The following is a 19,486-nucleotide window of genomic DNA, read 5'->3' as shown; positions in this document are numbered from 1 at the left end:
GGGCAAGTAACTGAAAGGTTGCCGGTTCAAATCCCCCGAAGGACTAGGAAAAAAATATGCAAGCTACTGAACCTTAATTGCTCCTGTAAGTTGCTCTGGTTAAGAGCATCTGCTAATTAACTGAAATGTAAGTGCCAGTTTTAGAATGGTAGCGAGCATTTCATTTCAGCGTCTCATCTCTCTCAATAACCCAAAGGCATTTAAGGCTCACTTGCTGCTGTAAATGCCAATCTCTGGTGACAAATGTGTGTTCATTTAGCAATATGATGGACGCTGAACAATCATCTACCAGAGTGACCCTGTGTTGTCACATAATACTTTTTTTTTTAATCTTGTATTCTAGACCTCCGAGGCCAGAGTTTTGCTGACATTTACAGAGACCTTGAGAGACCTCATAGTCTCTCTAGACAACGTAGAAGATAATGATGTTCACCACTATGTCTTGGCCTCCTCAAATCACATGGGACCAAGAAGAATAGACAATATGTCAGGATTCAGTAAATGGAAAAAAATACCTCATCCTCATATTTTCACACCCCAACTGTTCCGTTAGAACTATACTGATCAGAAAATATAAACGCAACATGCATACGAAGTTACTGAGTTGCAATTCATATCATTGAATGTATTAGACCCTAATGAATGGATTTCACATGACTGGGCAGGGGCACAGCATAGGCTGCCACTCACTTGGGAGCCAGGTCCAGCTAATCAGAATGGGTTTATCCCCACAAAAAAGGATTTTGACAGAAATAGCCCTCGGTTTCATCAGCTGTCTGGGTGGCTGTTCTGGTGGACATTCCTGCAGTCAGCATGCCAATTGCAAGCTCCCTCAACTTGAGACATCTATGGCATTGTGTTGTGTGACAAAATTGCACATTTTAGAGTAGCCTTTTATTGTCCCCAGCACAAGGTCCACCTTTGTAATGATCATGCTGTTTAATCAGCTTCTTGATATGCCACACCTGTCAGGTGGATGAATTATCTTGGCAAAGGAGTAATGCGCACAAACAGGGATATAAACAAATTTGTGCACAAAATTTGAGAGAAATAAACTTATTGTGAGTATGGAACATTTCTGGGATCTTTTATTTCAGCTCATGAAACAAGGACCAACACTTTACATGTTGCATTTATATTTTTGTTCAGTATAATAAAGTAATATCTCTCTCTGTGTAAATTCTTTTTTACATACCAGCTCCCTCGTAGTCCTTCAGACTGTTGGTTGTGAGGACAGGATAAGGGTTGTAGTGTCGCTAGCAAGGATAAGCACAGATTTATCTGATGTCTTCTTTAAGTAATAAGAAGTAACATCATTCAAAGCTGCCTTTATCCGTACCTCTAGAGAACTCCTCTTGGTATGTTGAGGACTGAAAGAGTCCAGGAGCATAGCACAAACAAACAAACAAACAAACAAACAAACAAACAAACAAACAAACAAACATACATACATACATACATACATACATACATACATACATACATACATACATACATACATACATACATACATACATACATACATACATACATACATACATACATACATACATACATACATACATACATACATACATACATACATACATACATACATACATACATACATACATACATACATACATACATACATACATACATGGGATAGTACAGTAGCTAGGACCTGGGTATAAATAGCATTTTTATCCCTTGAAACACTTAAGCTGCGCTTGGTTTAGTGGAACCATTTAGATAGTCCCGAAAGTGCCAACAATACCAATCCAGTGTGCTGGGTGAGCTAAACCAAGCACACTTAATGTATTTGAGAGAAAACACTGTTTTAACACAGGCCTGATGGTACAGTAGGTTAGGAAAAGATGGACAGTATGGGACAGCTTGGGCTTATTAAGGCACAACACGATGGAACAGAAAACCACTTTACTTGTCAGGTCAACTGCAATGAAAATCATCAAGAGATTTTCTCATTTCCATTTCCACTAAGATCATCTTATAGCCTACTAATAGTACTTTAAAAAACTCTTTTTTTTACACAATAGCTCATATTTTGATTGCCACTTTGTGGTCAGGGGTCACTGAAAGTGCCAGTATGGGTTAGTTGTGCTTGAGATTTTCTCTTTGGTTGATAGACCTTGCAAATCCACTGTGGGTGATTTTAATTAAGGAATTAGCTTTTTCAAAGGTTTCACAATATGTTTGAGATATTTCAATAAGACAAGATAAACTCCTCATCTTTGCAATTGACTCGACACTGATCTAGATGGTCTGCAGCGAATGTACACAAACAGATGTCACACATGCTCCACCACACACAGTGACAGGAGCTAGAGGTCAAAGGTTAAAGGTCAGACAGAGGTCAAGGAGAGATACAGGACACTCAAGGTGAAAGTCACCACTCACCACAGATATAGGATCAGATTACCTTAGCCCAAATCCTAGCCTAACTATTAGGAAGTTGATATAAGCTCTGACCGTGTATCAGTGGTTAGGAGCAACCTTTACCTATTCCACACACAACGGCCATTCCTACCATGGTGGCTTTGGGAGCGGACGGGCCAATGCTTTTCACCTAGAATGCAGAAGGAACCAGGCACAGTAAGTAGTGGAGAGGACAGAGAGTTTACAGCATATCAAACCAAGAGAGGAGAGCCAGATAGAGCAACAGAATACAGCTGAAACATCAGAACATATTATATATTTTCTTTCAAATGTCACATTTGCCAATCAAATAAAGACATGGTATTGTACAGATCACTTCGTATGATCACATAAGTAGAAATGAATGCGGGACATTTGATCAGCCCTTACTAAAGGTTATGCCACACACTCCAAGTAAAATACAGCTAACAGCAGACTGAACACCACGCTACTAGATTAGGTAAAAGGAGGTAAAGATTGAAGGTTATACGCGTATAAACGAGATGAAATGTGAGGCAGAATGAAGGTTGGAGGAATTACGAGAGAAGAAGGGCTGCAGGTTAAAAGGATGGCAAAGAAGGTACAGATCCAATACCAGAGGAGTGGAAAGGGGGGAGATTAAATGGAGAGATGAAAGAGACGAGGAGATGTAGAAGTCAGCTGTGTTCTGTACACCATGTTACCACCGAGGCGTGTGCACACACGCACACCCACCCACGCATGCATGCACACGCGCATGCATGCACACACATTGTTGGGTGTGAGGGTCCAGCCATGCGAAACTTTGATCCATCATTATAGATGATGGATCAGCTCCTCATACAGGCTGCCTCCCACACAGCAACAGATATTGATATTTTTAAAAATTGGCTACAACCTTATTCTAAAATGTAATAAATAGTTGTTTTTCCTCATCAATCTACACAAAAAAACATAATGACAAAGCAAAAACAGGTTTTTAGAAATGTTTACTAATTAATTTAAAAAATGATAAACTGAAATATCTCATTTAGATAAGTATTCAGACTCTTTACTCAGTCCTTTGCAGGCAATTACAGCCTCGAATCATCTGGGGTATGACGGTACAAGCTTGGGACACCTGTATTTTGGTAGTTTCTCCCATTCTTCTCTGCAGATCCTCTCAAGCTGTGTCAGGTTGGATGGGGAGCGTTGTATGTGAGGATGGCTGTGGGCTGTGGGGTGGTCCGGAGGGAAGCTAGGCCCCCTCGACCGTAAGTTGGAGAATTTTGCATTTTTCAAACACGTGAAAACAGCTTTTTCCTTCAATCTAGAGCCATAAGCATTATGCTTAATACTATGAACTCTTGAGCTGTATCCTGGTGGTTGTTTATTTAAAGTATCTGGATATGCTTCTCTGCTTCTGCTTCTGCTAAAATCTTGGTGAAAGATTGAAAGGAATGTGAGACTTCTGTACTTGCTTTTCTAAAGTCGACCAAACTTGCCAGCAGACATGCCAGCTAAGATAGTTAGACTAGCTAGATACTCTAAAGGCATTGATACCCTGAAATGGCTTCTTGGTAGCTAGTTATGAGAGTGGGACATTGGGAACAACAACAACAACAACTATTTTAAACAGGACAAATCTGAGGAGGCACAGTCCTGTTCCTCCTTAGGGCAGGAGGCCTCTGACTGGTTGAATCAACGCGGTTTCAACATCATTTCAATAAAGCAATTCAATGTGATGACGTTGAATCAACATGGAAAAACTGATTGGATTTGCAAATAGTCATCAACGTCAGGGAGACATTTAAAAAAAAAAATCTTTTTAATTCACACTAGTTGACAACTCAACCAAATGTAAATCAACGCTAGACGCTGAAATAACGCCTGTGCCAATGGGACTGCAGTGAATGCTATCGTGACTAAAGCAACAGAGATGTCACCGCCCTGAGGGACACCCTCAAATGGCCAGCCGAGCTTGTATACCGTCAGCGAGAGCCAATGTTTGCGAAGATTTTCATTTAGATTTGTGCTCAGGGTAAATACTTCTACAATGGCCCTGGTGTGTTACTCTAACCTGCTACTCCGGCCTCCGCGGCAACATCCCTATAAGTCTGATGAAATCAATGAGCTGGAGTTAGCCTGCCTGGAGGTCATTTCAAGAACAAATGTGTGGCTTTTTGCAAAACACAAACAGATAAAGGACGATTGGAGAGCTAGAATAACATAAAAAAAAATGCTTCTCTCCCTCCACGTCGCTTCTTTCTCCCTTTCCCTTCTACCTTTCCTCCTCCCCTTCCCAACCTTGCTATTTTCATTCCTCTCATCTCTCTCTTTTCTTCCTTTCTCTCCTCTGCCTCTCTCTCCTCCCCTCTCTCTTTCATTTATCACTCTTCAAAGTTCAGTCAGTTTGTTCTGTGTGAGCAACACTCGAGAGTCATTCAGCATATAGCATAATCAATTGGCACGGTGTTTCTTCTCTCCATCTCTCTCTGTCTCTCTCGCTCTCTCTCTGGTATAACAGAAAACAGGCTGGGACTGGGTGTGATGTCATGTACTGCATGTGTGAGTGAGTGTTTGTGTTTCTGCTTCCCTGCTGAGTGCGTTGGGCTGTTATCTCTCCCTCTGATATCTCATTACATTACATAACAAATCTGCCTGATAGCTAGCATTATCATCCTCCTACAGCACCAGAAGCCATGCGAGATGATTACATTCTTAATAGCGTCATATGTCTTTGATTTTTTTTTAAACACCACATACGCAGGTGTGTTGGTAGGACTCATATCACACCTGGGATTTGAGTCTCCTGTGGCACAGGTGAAAGAACACATTGAACCAATACAGAAGAACAGCAGTAGAAACGGATGTATTTGGATGGGCTTGAAGGTTTCAGTGAAAGTGTTTAAGCAAAAGATTTAGCTGCGTCAGAGCTCCCATAAAGAACAAATACCAGCCACTGATCCCTACTGTGTAGCTTATGCAAATCATACAAAGATACAGTCGATTTACAGAGGTTTAGAAGTGTGGTGCTAAATATGCATGTTAAACTGATACAGTGGTTTGGGATCAGTCAGGCATCAAAGCGGATTGTGTTGGTGATAATTAACAGCAGCACAGAGCAAATGTGTTGTCAGAGTTTTACCAGTCTGCTCTGAAACAAGCTTTCTTCATTAACTCTCCATCTAGCAGCAATCCCCCAAGCACAAATAGAAGACAGAGAGCAAGAGAGAGAGAGAGAGAGAGAGAGAGAGAGAGAGAGAGAGAGAGAGAGAGAGAGAGAGAGAGAGAGAGAGAGAGAGAGAGAGAGAGAGAGAGAGAGAGAGAGAGAGAGAGAGAGAGAGAGAGAGAGAGAGAGAGAGAGAGAGAGCAAGAGAGAGAGAGAGAGAGAGAGAGAGAGCAGAGAGAGAGAGAGAAGAGAGAGAGAGAGAGAGAGAGAGAGAGAGAGAGAGAGAGAGAGGGGTGGGGTTAGAGAGAGAGAAAAAAATATAAAGGTAAGTAGAGATGGAGAGCGAGATTCGCTAAAAATGTATGTAGGGTGATCAAAGTGAAAAATGCTGTTTTAATTCCTGGAATCATATCGTCCTGTCGACAAGCTCATTACAGAGAAACACTGCTGCAGGAGAGAGATGGGGAGGGAGAGCGAGAAATAGAGACAAGTAGAGCGCAAGAGAAAAACAAGCAACTGAAACCCACAGATGAGGCCGACAATACAGATGCTGTAAAATGGCAGGACTATAATGCTCTTTCAAATGGAAGGACTATAATGCTCTCTCACGCATCAGTCTGTGGGAAGACTGTCTTTGGCCAGTTGAGGAAGTTTCATTTGAGGGGCTTTGACCTCTGATCTGTTCAGATATGCAGTACAAACATCTCGTACCGTTTACAGTACGTATAGTTTTAACGTATCCAGCCGTGCTGCTAAGACCTGAATGATACAACATTTGAGATGATGATGATACACATCTCTCTCTCTCTCTTTCATTCTCTCATTCTCTCTCTGTGTGTGATCTCTGATGTGATCTCTGATGTGTTATGGACAAATAACTTCTCCCACCATGGCAGAGAGCCAGCCACCTCTGGGAATATTCCCATTTCACGTCATGCTTGACATGCTTTACATTTCAATGTAATTGGAGATCACATCCGGATTCAAACCACAGTAGTTTCCTTAAATTACCCCCCCTCCTCACTGCGATCACAACAGTGTTGTCAGGCAAACTAATAGGCCACTGTTTTGACATGTTATGTAATGCTTTCGCTTTCGCATTGGCTAAACAAGTCACACAAACACACTGGTTGGTTTCCTTTGTTTCCCATTCTCTCCTTCCACTGTACAATCAAACCCAGCAGGAGTCTCAGTATCCAGTCTCCTGCCAATACGATCAGACTAGAACAATACTGTTAACAAAGGCAAGCGGTGTGGGTGTGCTGTCTGTGTCAGGGAGAAAACACGCCTTTTTCAGTTGACTGTCAGTCGTTTGCTAAGATAAAGGCTTCTTTAAGCCTGACAGGGTATGGAAGACCCTGGTTGCAATTGAATTATGATTTGTCAAGAGTGGTACAAAAGAGACATAAGAATTCAGTGTCATGCCTTGTGGGAGGATTGGTGAGTTAATAAAACAAATAGTTTCCACAAAAGAGTGTTGAATTAGAATCTGGATGTATTCATCAAGAGTTGTCCTCTGGCCTATGGGTGAGTGAGGGAGGAAAAACAAAAGAGTTTGTTGAATATTTCTCCAGAGGCTGCTTTGTGTTGTTCGTACCACTGATCTGGGTATTGGGGAGAAAAGCCTCTAACCTTCCACGACCTCCAGATGTCCCTCTGGCATTGCTACTGTATTTTCATTCACTTTTGTTTTGCTTCTTGACAAATTTGGGATTTTCATAAGTTCAAAAGGGTGACCTGACTATGAAATTACAAATAACACTCAAAGTCACTTTACTTTTGATGAGCAGAATGTCCCCTTAAGATCCTTGCCCTCTTGGCTCTACGCATCACCGAACATTCAAAAGCTATAACCATACCCGACAATTTGCCATGGGTACTTTGGGTGTTGGGCGAGACAAATTTGAATAATGATTAAGGGCATTTAATCTACCTCGGCCCCAATTTATATGCCAATCACACTGGTAAATCTAGTAAACCATGTCAGTCAGTCAGCCTCCAGCGGGAGGGGAGTGGAGGGGAGAGGAGGGGAGAGGAGGGGAGAGGAGGGGAGTGGAGGGGAGAGGAGGGGAATGGAGGGGAGAGGAGGCCCAAGGACAGAGCTCCTTTCAGTAGCTCTTTAATTACTGCTGGCAGCGGCAGCCATAATGACCCAGAGTCATTGAGAATCAGTGAGCAGCCCAGGGCTACAGACCAGAACAGTAGCATTTCAAACCGTTACAACTTTATCAACATTTCAGAAGAGTGCCACAAGCTAAAGCGCCAGCCTTGATCAGGGCATGGTAGATTAGTGTCAGTGTCAATGGTTCATGAGATGAACTTTATGAGGAGCACATCATGAGCAGATCCTAATGTTGCGCTGTGAGTCACCATCTGTTTACTCATAGGGGAGAACACATGCAGACACACACACCACAGGGGAACTGTAGTGGTAATGTTAATCCTGGTGTTATATCGCCATCAGTGGAGGGATGAAAATTAATTAAAGCATCTTAATCAATGCCATGTTTGCCTCCTTCAGTCTCTGATGATGATCCACTCTAAACCACCTCCCGGTGCTGACAGACTGAATTAACCTTCTGAACCTTAAAAAAACATCCTGTAAGTACCAAAACGCATGACTCACTTTGTCAAAAATATAGTTCGGAGAGGGTAACGTTTTGAAGTTCTGGCTAGATAATTGGTTCTAAGCTCTACGAGCAATCAATATATAGTGTGTAGTGAGAGGCAGAGGGGCTGAGGTGAGGGGTGTCACCGTGGGGGGCCAGGGAAATGCCTGCCAGATTCTCACTACCATCCAATTTACTGCAGTAATATCCCTGTAGAATTCATTTCCTGAAAAATAGAGCCAATTTGTTCTGAAATGAGTAATCTACACGGCGAATGCAAGGAATCCTAAATAGTGCGTTAAATTTGTTTTAGCATAAGACCTCCAGTTCCATGATTTTATAGAACTCTAGTTTTGTCTTTCTTGCATTATTTGTATCTAGAAGTGTGGTACAAAATGGATGTGCCTAGGCCTATGTCTTTGTGTCTTTTGTGTGTTCTTACAACTCTCATTCTGAATGCACTCTTCCAAATAGACTAGACGTTGATTTTTCTCCTATTAAATGGGAAATACACATACTACTGCCCTTGAAATATCAACAATGGAACAATACCTGTTGAAACCATTCAAAATCACTCAGTTAGCCAAGACGAGTGATTGTCAAACGTGAAGAAATCGTTCAAGAAGAAGGACTATATCAATCGGAAACCAGCCATCTTTCTCTGTCTTTTTTCTTTATCCTCTCTCTTGCCAAGAGGAAGAAAATAACCCTGTGGTTTAAATAAAATAAAGTATATATTCTCTTCACACCGAAATCCCACTGAGATAACACAAACATTTACTCAGCCAGAGCCATGACGTAAACAACTTCACATATTCAATTTGTAAACAATGAGACAATCTTATTCCGGCTCCCCTCGGTCGTGATAATGATACTCTTCAAGACAATGGTTAGTCAAGGACGCCTGTTACAGTAGTGTTTATTTCAACCAAACATTTTTTACTGAAAATGTATGCTGACAGTTTTCTTTGAATAGTTTGATTTTCTGTTGATGCAAGTGAAATATTTGTTGTTGCTTTATGGAATAAACTGTCTGCAAATAAATATTGTAACTTAACTTTGATCTGTGTATCTGATTTAACAAGAAGAGTCCTTTCCCAGTGAGGACCAGAAATGTCCACATACTGTAGGTTTCCCTTAAGACAAACACAAATCCTTCCAACAAACCCCAGTCAGATCTTTCAAAAACACAAGCTACAATGGGCCTCTGTGAGTATATATAATTATTATGTTCAGTAGAAACTCTCTCTCTCTCTCTCTCTCTCTCTCTCTCTCTCTCTCTCTCTCTCTCTCTCTCTCTCTCTCTCTCTCTCTCTCTCTCCCCTCTCTCTCTCCTCTCTCTCTCTCTCTCTCTCTCTCTCTCCCTCTCTCTCTTTCTCTCTCCCTCCCTCCCCCGGGGCGTCATATTTCACATTGGCATGCATTCAGTCAAATGAAGGGAAGGCAGTTTGATATATGGAGGGGCTCCAGAGATGAAGCATGTCCCCTGTGAATGCTCCCACAGCCATTACTCACATAGCCTGGTGATTACAGAGACTACATCCCAAATGGCACCCTATTCCCTATATAGTGCACGACTCTTGACCAGGGCATAGAGCTCTGGTCAAAAGTAGTGCACTATGTAGGGAATAGGGTGACATTTTGGATGCACCTGAGTCTGTGGCTTGACTGCAGGCTGACTGTAGGAGTTGACGGCCATGCCCAGCCTCATGAGGGAGCAGTCTCCACGGAGAGAGACCCAACAACAGCGGTTCGCTGGTAATCTTTGACTGCCAGTCTCAATCAATGGGGAGTTATAATGGATAATGTACAAAGCTATCAATCACCTTGTAGAGGGGATGGCAATGGAGGGATCTATGCAGAGCAGCATTGAGAGGTGTTCCTCCAAGACAATACACTGTAGCAGTAAACAAATGGGATATTTAAAGTGCAGAGGAAATGTATTTGTATGAACCAGTATCCTGATGAGACTCGCAGCCTTCCCTTACAGCAATAGAACGACCTGTTGGGGGAGGGAAGTGGTTTTGTGTATTACTTTTCATAAGCAATTTGACATGTCAAGTGATCTTTTGGTATTTGACATTGCAGCTACAGCAGCACAACAACAACGTTACTGGCATCATGACATGTCAGCCTATTTCTCTTTGAAAAGGGTAAGTTGTACCCCACACATTCCTACCGCTCGTTAAACAGTCCATTAAGCAAGCATTAGCGACACAGCATTTTGTTACTGGTCAAAAAACCAGAGTACATTACACAATAATATATGCAGCAGTCTGCTTTCAAGTACCCATTTGGTAGAATCTCTATTACACAATTTACAAATGAGACTACATGTCTGTACAAGTTCGTTTTGTGCCTGCAAATAATATACAGCAAACGGACAGTACATTCCTTGTAACCATGGGCAGGAAAAGCTGCAGTAATAATTTGGTAAATTAATTACTACACTGATTTACCTGTCTGAGAACACAACTCCTGCATATAGAATGATAATAGTACTCATAAAAAAGCCGACTAGATTTCACCCCGTCTACATGGTAGGATTAGGTACATACAGTATTGGTTTAAGAAAAGAGGTACTTTGTGAATGCTTACATGCTGACCAGACTGGACACGTTGCATGCGTTGCAAAATAAATGTAGAAATCCATGTTATTCAATTATTTCACGCACACTGCTCACGCGCGCCAACGAGCGTCTGCGACGCCAAGGGCTAAAATAGAAGTCATTCCTATTTCTGACGCAGATCGCGTTGAAAGTCCTCTCTTCATTGGTTTATAGAAGCAGGTACCCACGTACCATCTCCTCATTGGTTATAACCACGTGGGTGATTGAAAGATGAACTTTGTTGCCGGTTGTCATGGTAATACAATGAAAGTTTAGATGCCGATCACTATATAAGTTCAAAGATGAAAAAGCCTGGAAGGAGGAGAGATGACTAGAAACGATTCGGTTGGCCGGATTAGAGGTCCTTGTGCATTTCAGGTAAAATAACAATTCAATGTTTATATCCCAGGACAAATTAGCTAGCAAACAGCAAGCTAGCTAAATAGGACAAATTAACGCTAGCTAGCAAGTGCCATACATGTTTAATGCTTTTCGACTTGTCCCCAAATTAATGTCATTGGTTCAGAGTTTGTTTTGATATTTTAACATGCGTGTCGTGATCGCATTTGGTGTGGGGGGACAAAATAAATATATGCACAATAGCGCACGGTGGCGCACCCGGTTTGGGTTTCGTGTTATGCTGCAGCCTCCTAGCAGGACAGTCTCTATTCAGTGAGGAATGGGTTGCTACGCTACTACTGTACTGTATGGCCTCATCAGTCCCAGTCAAACTGCACGGTCAAATTCAATTAGAGCAAATTAGACAACATTAGTTATGCCCTATTAAATTATTAGGGGAAAGTCATATTAAAGAACGGTTACATAATCATTTTTTCTCTCATATTCTTTCCCTTTTTTCTTTACAATGACATCTTTAACCACATCTGGCCAACCTTAAATGTGGGTGAACACTCTATCCTATATATGTCAGGAAATGCCCATAATTGGATTAAATGTTCAAAATGCAGAATCATAGATGGCCACCTCAGGTGGAGGATGATTAAAACTTCCGATGTTCCCTAATGAGTGGAGCTAACTAAAGCTTGTTGAGCCCTTTCAGAAATAGGCCATGACCTTGGTTAGTCCCCCTTGCCTGACTGAATGCCCCAAACAACTCTTATTGGAGGGATTATGCATTATGTAAGCTCTTTGAGAGGATACTAATTGTCTGTTAATAACAGTTCACTACCACAATATGTCAGAATGATGCGCGTCATGGACTTTGAGATAATCTTTTCAGGGGCAGTATTTATACAGTAGCTAGATAGCGTAGCATCTCCGATGCTCCGTGGCGAGCCCACCGTGAGCCTCTGGAAACAGCTCTAGCTAGCGGGCTCATGAACGAGCTAACAGGCCAGCAGTTAATGAGCCCCAAGCATTCCAGACATCATCCCCCAGAAACACTTTACATTTTTGTGACTACATTTCCCAGGGGGCAGCTGCATGACTGATTCTTCCCAGTTTAATTTAATGCTCTCTTGCTTCCCTAGATTGCTTTATCTGCCAGACAAAACCAGCGAGGCTATGGAGACACTCAAACTCAATCCTCAGATGAAGCCTGTTTTATTTTCTCTCTCCCATGAGCTGACTAAGAAACGATGCTCCACAAGACAGCGGGATAAGATTTTCACATCCAGCTGTTAATAATAAAACATTTTTTTAAAGTCTGGAGAGAAAAACGTTTTTCTAAACTTTGAAGCAGTATTGCAGCATCAACTTTTCTCTGTTAAAGCTACACTTTAACCAGCACTTAGAATTGCCGAATTTCAGACACTAAAAAAAAAGATAGAATACTAATTAACTTGGTGTATTACGAATTTATGCCACCTGTGCATACCAATTGAACTAAATGTGAGGTCCTGAATAATGCAAAACCTGCTTTTGTAGGCAGAGAGAGAGTTACCAATTTTACACTATTCTCGCCCTCGACATCCCTGTCTTTGTCTCTTAGATAAAGCACAGAAACACACTTCTTAAAACGATCCCCTAATGCAAAGACCTTGGAGAAATTATAATTATAGGCTATAGGGAAAGTTCACAGAGTCTGTGACTCACCTATGGAATGAAGGTCAGGCTATACGTGTTTTCGTCGAATCACAGATCTAGGGTCAGATTACCTTCGCCCCAAACCGAACCTTAACCCTTAGTGGGGTAGAAAAAATATCTCTCTGAATCCGTGTTTAGGCCGTTAGAGGCTATTTCTTCTACCAGCTCCCTGTTTCCCATTACATTACATCTCTGTAAGTGAGACACGTAACAGGCCAGGGCTGAGAATGAGTCTGATGTGATATTGATAGTGTTGCTCCAGTCAGCTTGGCCGGTCGATGCTTTCAGGAGACAGATCAATGGCTGTGTCCGTGAGATGAAAAATATAGGAGAGGAATAATGTAGCAAGTCCTCCAGCCGGCCGACACAGCAAATTTCACCTTCCACTGTTCTGTCTTGTGTACCATGTGTGGAGCTAGGCTTGGCTGATACCGTATCTGTCCATTAGCAGCCCTCCTCCTTTGCTTCTCCTCTCCCCCTCCTTTCCTCCTCCTTCTCCTGTCCTCTCCGGGCTGAAACATGCATTGTCAGGACTTCCTCCTACAACTACAACTACAACAACAACAGCCTACACTGATGCTGACCAGAGGTGATTTTGTACGACACATCCAGTCCCGCGTCGGGCTGTTTACGTGGACAAGTGTGTGGTGTAAAAACATCACAACATCTAACATCACAGACATGCTTCTGCTGGCTCCCAAGCATGTTAATGGTGCGTTGGAGGCAACCGGAGGACTAATATTGTCAGACCGAAAAAAAGAGAAAAGCCAAGAAGAGAAAAGCTTATTATTAAAAGCTCACAGAGTTGACAGAGTAGTCATTTGTGTTGACGTTACTGGAATAGGGAGAGCGCAGGCCTACAGTTTCACTGGTGTGATGCTAGCGTTTAAGGGTATTCCCTCTGGGTTTCTGACTGAGCTCTCCACTGAGGGCTTCACTGCCAGAGTCATGCTTTTAGACATCCAACCAGCACACAGAGAATCTGGAAAAGCGCCTGGAACCATTGGAGTTGGTGGAAAGATATGTCAATCCCATCACTGCCTTTTCTCAGAATGTAAAACACACACAGTGACTGAGCAAACAAATGTATCTCCATCTGTGGAGTCAGTCAGTCAGCCAGTGCAGTATACAAAGTGCCATTTTAGTCCCAGTATATAAAGCGCTGAAGGATCACCATCTCGACACAGACCCCGTCAGCATTCCCCAAGGGCAGGGCTTTGGACCGTGACCCTCGACAGACCTCTGAAAGACATTACAGCCAATCACAAGAAAGAGGGAGACGGAGAGAGAGAGAGTGAGAGAGGGAGGGAGAGAGAGAGAGGGTGAGCAAGCAAAAAGGTAGAAAAAGACAGATAAGGCTGAGGAAAAGAGGAATATGTCAAACTAAGCCTCTGAACCGTCTCTCTGTACAGCCCCAGGATATGGAGCTTCCCACAATGTCCTGACTGCCTTCAAGGGGTTCTCCCTTGAGTGATCCCCCCTCTTTCTCATCCTCTTCCTCTTCTTCTCCTCTGGGAGTTGTTCCCTTGTTCCTGTCATCCTGAGCATGTTTGCTGAGGGCCTTGTTCTGCTCTGTCCTCCCATACGTAGCTGCCGTCAGTCTCTTTTCAGTCCCACACGCCCACCATGCACACGCCCACCATGCACGCGCCCACCATGCACGCGCCCACCATGCACGCGCCCACCATGCACGCGCCCACCATGCACGTGCCCACCAGTGGAGGCTGCTGAGGGGAGGACGGCTCATAATAATGGCTGCAACAGAGCGAATGGAATGGCACAAACCACGTGTTTGATGTATTTAATACCATTCCACTCATTCAGCTCCAGCCATTACTACGAGCCCTTCCGACCTCCTGTGGTGTGCGGACACACACACACACACATGCACACACCGTCTCTGTGCTGTCCCTGTGTCCCACAGGCTCAGGACTACAGTACACTACTGCGACCACGCCAACTGTAGTACAATTAAGATAAGGAACTCAAACTCCCTTACAACAACACAGAACACACAGTTGGGAAGTGGATTAAAATACCAATATGCTGAGGTGACAGTCAGGTGGTAAGATAATTAGTGGGGTACGTGGTACGTGGTACCAGTAAAACATGAGCCTATCATAATGTCAAGAAAACTGTAAGTTGCTACATCACTATTTATCATTAGGCTACTGCATGTCAAAGGCATAAACAAACGATTGAATATGGGTGGTGTATGCTCCACAATGTGATGTGGCTCGACTAGAACACTGAAAATTAGCCAAGGCAGTGATGAATGACTTCACAAAATAGATGCATCACGAGGGAGGAAAATGACGTGGATATATTGAAGCAACAGCTCAAGACGTCAGTCAGGAAGTTACCGCTTTGGTCGCAAATGGGTCTTCCAAATGGACAACGACCCCAAGCATACTTCCAAAGTTCTGGAAAAATGGCTTAAGGATAACAAAGACAAGGTATTGGAGTGGCCATAACAAAGCCCTGATCTCAATCCTATAGAACATTTGTGGGCAGAACTGAAAAAGTGTGTGTGAGCAAGGAGGCCTACAAACCTGATTCAGTTACACCAGCTCTGTCAGGAAGAATGGGCCAAAATTCACCCAATTTATGTGGGAAGCTTGTGGAAGGCGACATGAGACGCTTGACCCAAGTTAAACAATTTAAAGGCAATGCTACCAAATACTAATTGAGTGTTTGTAAACTTCTGACCCACTGGGAATGTGATGAAAGAAATAAAAGCTGAAAGAAATCATTCTCTCCACTATTATTCTGACATTTCTCATTCTTAAAATAGTGATGATCCTAACTGACCTAAAACAGGGCATTTTTACGAGGATTAAAAGTCAGGAATTGTGGAAAAACTGAGTTAAAATGTATTTGGCTGAGCTGTATGTAAACTTCCGACTTCAACTGTACATGACAAATCTTTACGACTAGGCCCACAGAGATCTAATTGAGTTAATAGGGATTCTGTATGTAATTCTATAAATAATCGCATGCACTCATAAAGGTCCAGTACCAAGGAAGAAATGAAATCTACTTTCACCCTTTGCTCATACACTGTATGTCACACCTTGTTTTCTTCTACACACATCACGTTCTTCAATATCTATTTGATTTCAATTCACTTTACAGTGTGTGCATGCTATGCAAGCCATGTGACACCAATATGATGATAAAGGAAAGTCTACAGAACATAAAAGAGAATTTCTTCATAGTAAATGCCCTTTCGTGCATCACTCAGCATATCAGCATTGCTTAACACCGTGTTCCAGTCTGTTCATAATGGACCAGTGTGTCTGTAACCCCTCCTCTCTCTCCCTCCCCAGTATCATGTTCTTTTCATTCCCTTCATCCCTCCACTCAGTGAAATGTTAACAGAGCCGGTTATATATGTAGGATCTCCCTCTTCCTCCTTCCTTTCTCCACTTCCTCCCCCTCATCCACCACTAATAGCCCCTAGGGAAACTTCATTATTTATCGCTATTGAAGTGGGGCTTTTGATTATAATACCTAACCCTCCCCCCCTGTCTATTACCCCATAGGTCTGGGGCTGCGGAGGGAGAGAGGAGGGGGATTGATTACCTGTAGCCTCTACCAGACATGATTCAAGTGGGCTGTGAGTGAGGGAAGTTCACTGGATCAACGACAATGACGGTAACGTTTAGGCAATTTCGAATCAGATCCAATCTAATTTTATTTGACACATGCTTCGCAAACGATAGGTGTAGACTAACAGTAAAATGCTTACTTACGGCCCTTCCCAACAATGCAGAGAGAAATAAAGTAAAGAAATAATAGAAAAGTAATAATAAATACACAATGAGTAACGATAACTTGGCTATATACACAAGGTACCAGTACTGAGTCAATGTGCAGGGGTACGAGGTAATTGAGGTAGTTAAGAACATATACTGTAGGTAGGGATAAAGTGACTAGGCAACGGATAGATAATAAACAGTAGCAGCAGCATACAGTATGTGATGAGTTTGTGCAAAAAGGGTCAATGCAGATAGGTTAACTATTTAACAAACTATTTAGCAGCCGTATGGCTTGGTGATAGAAGCTGTTCCGGGTCCTGTTGGTTCCAGACTTGATGCATTGGTACCGCATGCCATGCGGTCGCAGAGCGAACAGGCTATGACTTGGTTGGCTGGAGTCTTTGTACATTTTTAGGGCCTTCCTCTGACACCGCCTGGTCCTGGATGGCAGGGAGCTCGGCCCCAGTGATGTACTGGGCCACACGCACTACCCTCTGTAGCACCTTTTGGTCGGATGCAGAGCAGTTGCCATACCAAGCGGTGATGCAACCAGTCAAGATGCTCTCAATGGTGTAGCTGTAAAACTTTTTGACGATCTTAGGGCCCATGACAAATATTTTTGGCCTCCTGAGGGTGAAGAGGCATTGCCGTGCCCTCTTCACAACTGTGTTGGTGTGTGTGGACCATGATAGATCCTTAGTAATGTGGAGACCGAGGAACTTGAAGCTCTCCACCAGCTCCACTACAGCACCATCGATGTGAATGGGGGCGTGGCTCGGCCCTCCGTTTCCTGCAGTCCACAATAAGCTCCTTCGTCTTGCTGACGTTTTAGGGAGAGGTCTCTGACCTCCTCCTTACAGACTGCCTCATCGTCATTGGTGATCAGGCCTACCAACATCGTGTCGTCAGCAAATTTAAGGATGGTGTTGGAGTTGTGGGTGAACAGGGAATACATCCCTGGTTAGGATGGAGGTAGACCGGCATGCCGTATTATTCATGTAGTACAGTGAATAGGATTTAATGATGTCTGAGAGATAGAAAACGAGAAAGAGGAGGGTTTACTCTGTAACACTGGACAGGGATGAGAGAGTGTATTTGCAAAATGGTGCACAGTGTTCCTCTCAAGATGTTCACTTCACACATTGATTTCAAAATGGCATCCGGTGTCATGTGATTATGGTGTCTTCAACCTGGCTCCTGCTGCAGGAAGAAGGGCAATGCCAAAGAGACAGGAGAACACACTACCTGTCTTTAAGAGAGGCATTGTCACAATGAAGAGAAATGGGGGAAGTTTAAAAGAACACAACTACATAGTAAACCATGTTTAAAAGAAGGGACAACCTTTACATGATGTGATAAACACACTACAGGTAGGATCTTCATTTCATCATTCTTGGGGTTGCAACTCAATATTAGGAAGGTGTTCTTAATGGTTTGTACACTCAGTGTAGTTCATCATGCCATTGATCAGAGTATTATTCAAGCTGTGTGTTTGTGTGTACAATATTTACTGCAGAGAGATACATTAGCTGACGTAACAAAGACTTGATACCACACCATCCGAGACCAGCACCTCAGGCTCAAGATCAATACTCTAATAAACTCAACTCAAAACCCGACATCTCTCCAAAATGGACGATAAAACAAACACTTCCCTTTCTCCCCTTGTCATCATTGCCCTTTTAATGTTTTCATCTTTAGGAAATAGATTTGGAGATGGATCACAACTGAAGCTGATGAAGTTTAATTGAATCTCTTCTCATGTATCATTATTTTAACAATACCATCAGCGTTTCAGGGAGAGCTTGTGCGCTCGGAATGGCAAGTCCGGTTTCCAATTCCGCAAAAGGCAATCATTCCATTTGTGTTCGCACATAATGGAAGCAAGGAAAACAGAAATGAAGGAGGAATGGAGGGAAGAGGAGGGGAAGAAGGGGAGAGAGAGAGCGAGCGAGAGCGAGCGAGAGCGAGAGAGAGAGAGAGAGAGAGAGAGAGCGAGAGCGAGAGCGAGAGCGAGAGAGAGAGAGAGAGAGAGAGAGAGAGAGAGAGAGAGAGAGAGAGAGAGAGAGAGAGAGAGAGAGAGATTTTTTAAAAGTTATCTCTCTTCCCCTGTCTTCGTCGCTCTGGCTCCTCTCTCTGAATAATAGATTAGAGATGAATAGTGTAGTTTTCCTTGCAGGGGGGGCAGCCAAGCAGCATACTGATGTAGCTATGAGGTCAGCTCAGTACCGTCAAGATCAGCCTGCATGTTTAAAGGCACTTCAACAAGCATCCGCAAATGATTTATTTTTTAAATGATTAGTATAAATATTTTCATTGGCGTTATATTAGTAGCTGAACCGTTGCTGAAGGTCACCGGCTGCTCAGTCAGTATTCAATGACTTACTCTACAGTATGATAAACAGCTAGCTATATATAGTGCAGTCAAGTGTATTTTTATTAGGTATCTTTGTACCCCAGCAGTTTTTTGTGCACTGAACCCTTCCAACCCAACTGTCAATGTCCAGTCACACCCGGAACAAAATGTCATAAGGTTAACAAGGTGGGTTGAATAGTGCTACCCAACTCACCTGATCTAATCCAATGTTATTGGTCACATACACATGTTTAGCAGATGTTATTGTGAGTATAGAGAAATGCTTGTGTCCCTAGCTACAACAGTGCAGTAGTATCTAACAAGTCACAACAATACACACACATTTAAAAGTAAAATAATACAATTAAGAAATATATAAATATTATGACGAGCAATGTCAGAGTGGCATTGACTAAAATACAGTAGAATAGAATACAGTATATACATATGAGATGGGTAAAGTAGTATGTGAAAATTATTAAAGTGACTAGTGTTCTATATTATTAAAGTGGGCAGTAATTCCATGTCTATGTACAGTACCAGTCAAATTTTTGGAGAGA

The 19,486-nt window shown here is 42.7% G+C and overlaps 1 protein-coding gene across 4 annotated transcripts in view; it reads right to left on the bottom strand.

Moving 5' to 3' along the window:
• Positions 1–19,486, bottom strand: part of LOC124040115 (protein shisa-6-like) — a 68,881-nt gene that overhangs the window by 23,693 nt on the left and 25,702 nt on the right. For 2 of the 4 annotated variants that reach the window (XM_046356962.1, XM_046356964.1), the window contains exon 5: positions 2,528–2,566. The exons of the other annotated variants lie outside the window; for them this stretch is intronic. In XM_046356962.1, coding sequence (XP_046212918.1) covers positions 2,528–2,566 — 39 coding nt within the window. The remainder of the gene's footprint in view (positions 1–2,527; positions 2,567–19,486) is intronic. 4 annotated transcript variants of the gene reach the window in all.

This window comes from Oncorhynchus gorbuscha, linkage group LG07 (assembly GCF_021184085.1).
Source record: "Oncorhynchus gorbuscha isolate QuinsamMale2020 ecotype Even-year linkage group LG07, OgorEven_v1.0, whole genome shotgun sequence".
NCBI lineage: Eukaryota > Metazoa > Chordata > Actinopteri > Salmoniformes > Salmonidae > Oncorhynchus > Oncorhynchus gorbuscha.
This window is presented reverse-complemented; position numbering and strand designations above follow the sequence as displayed.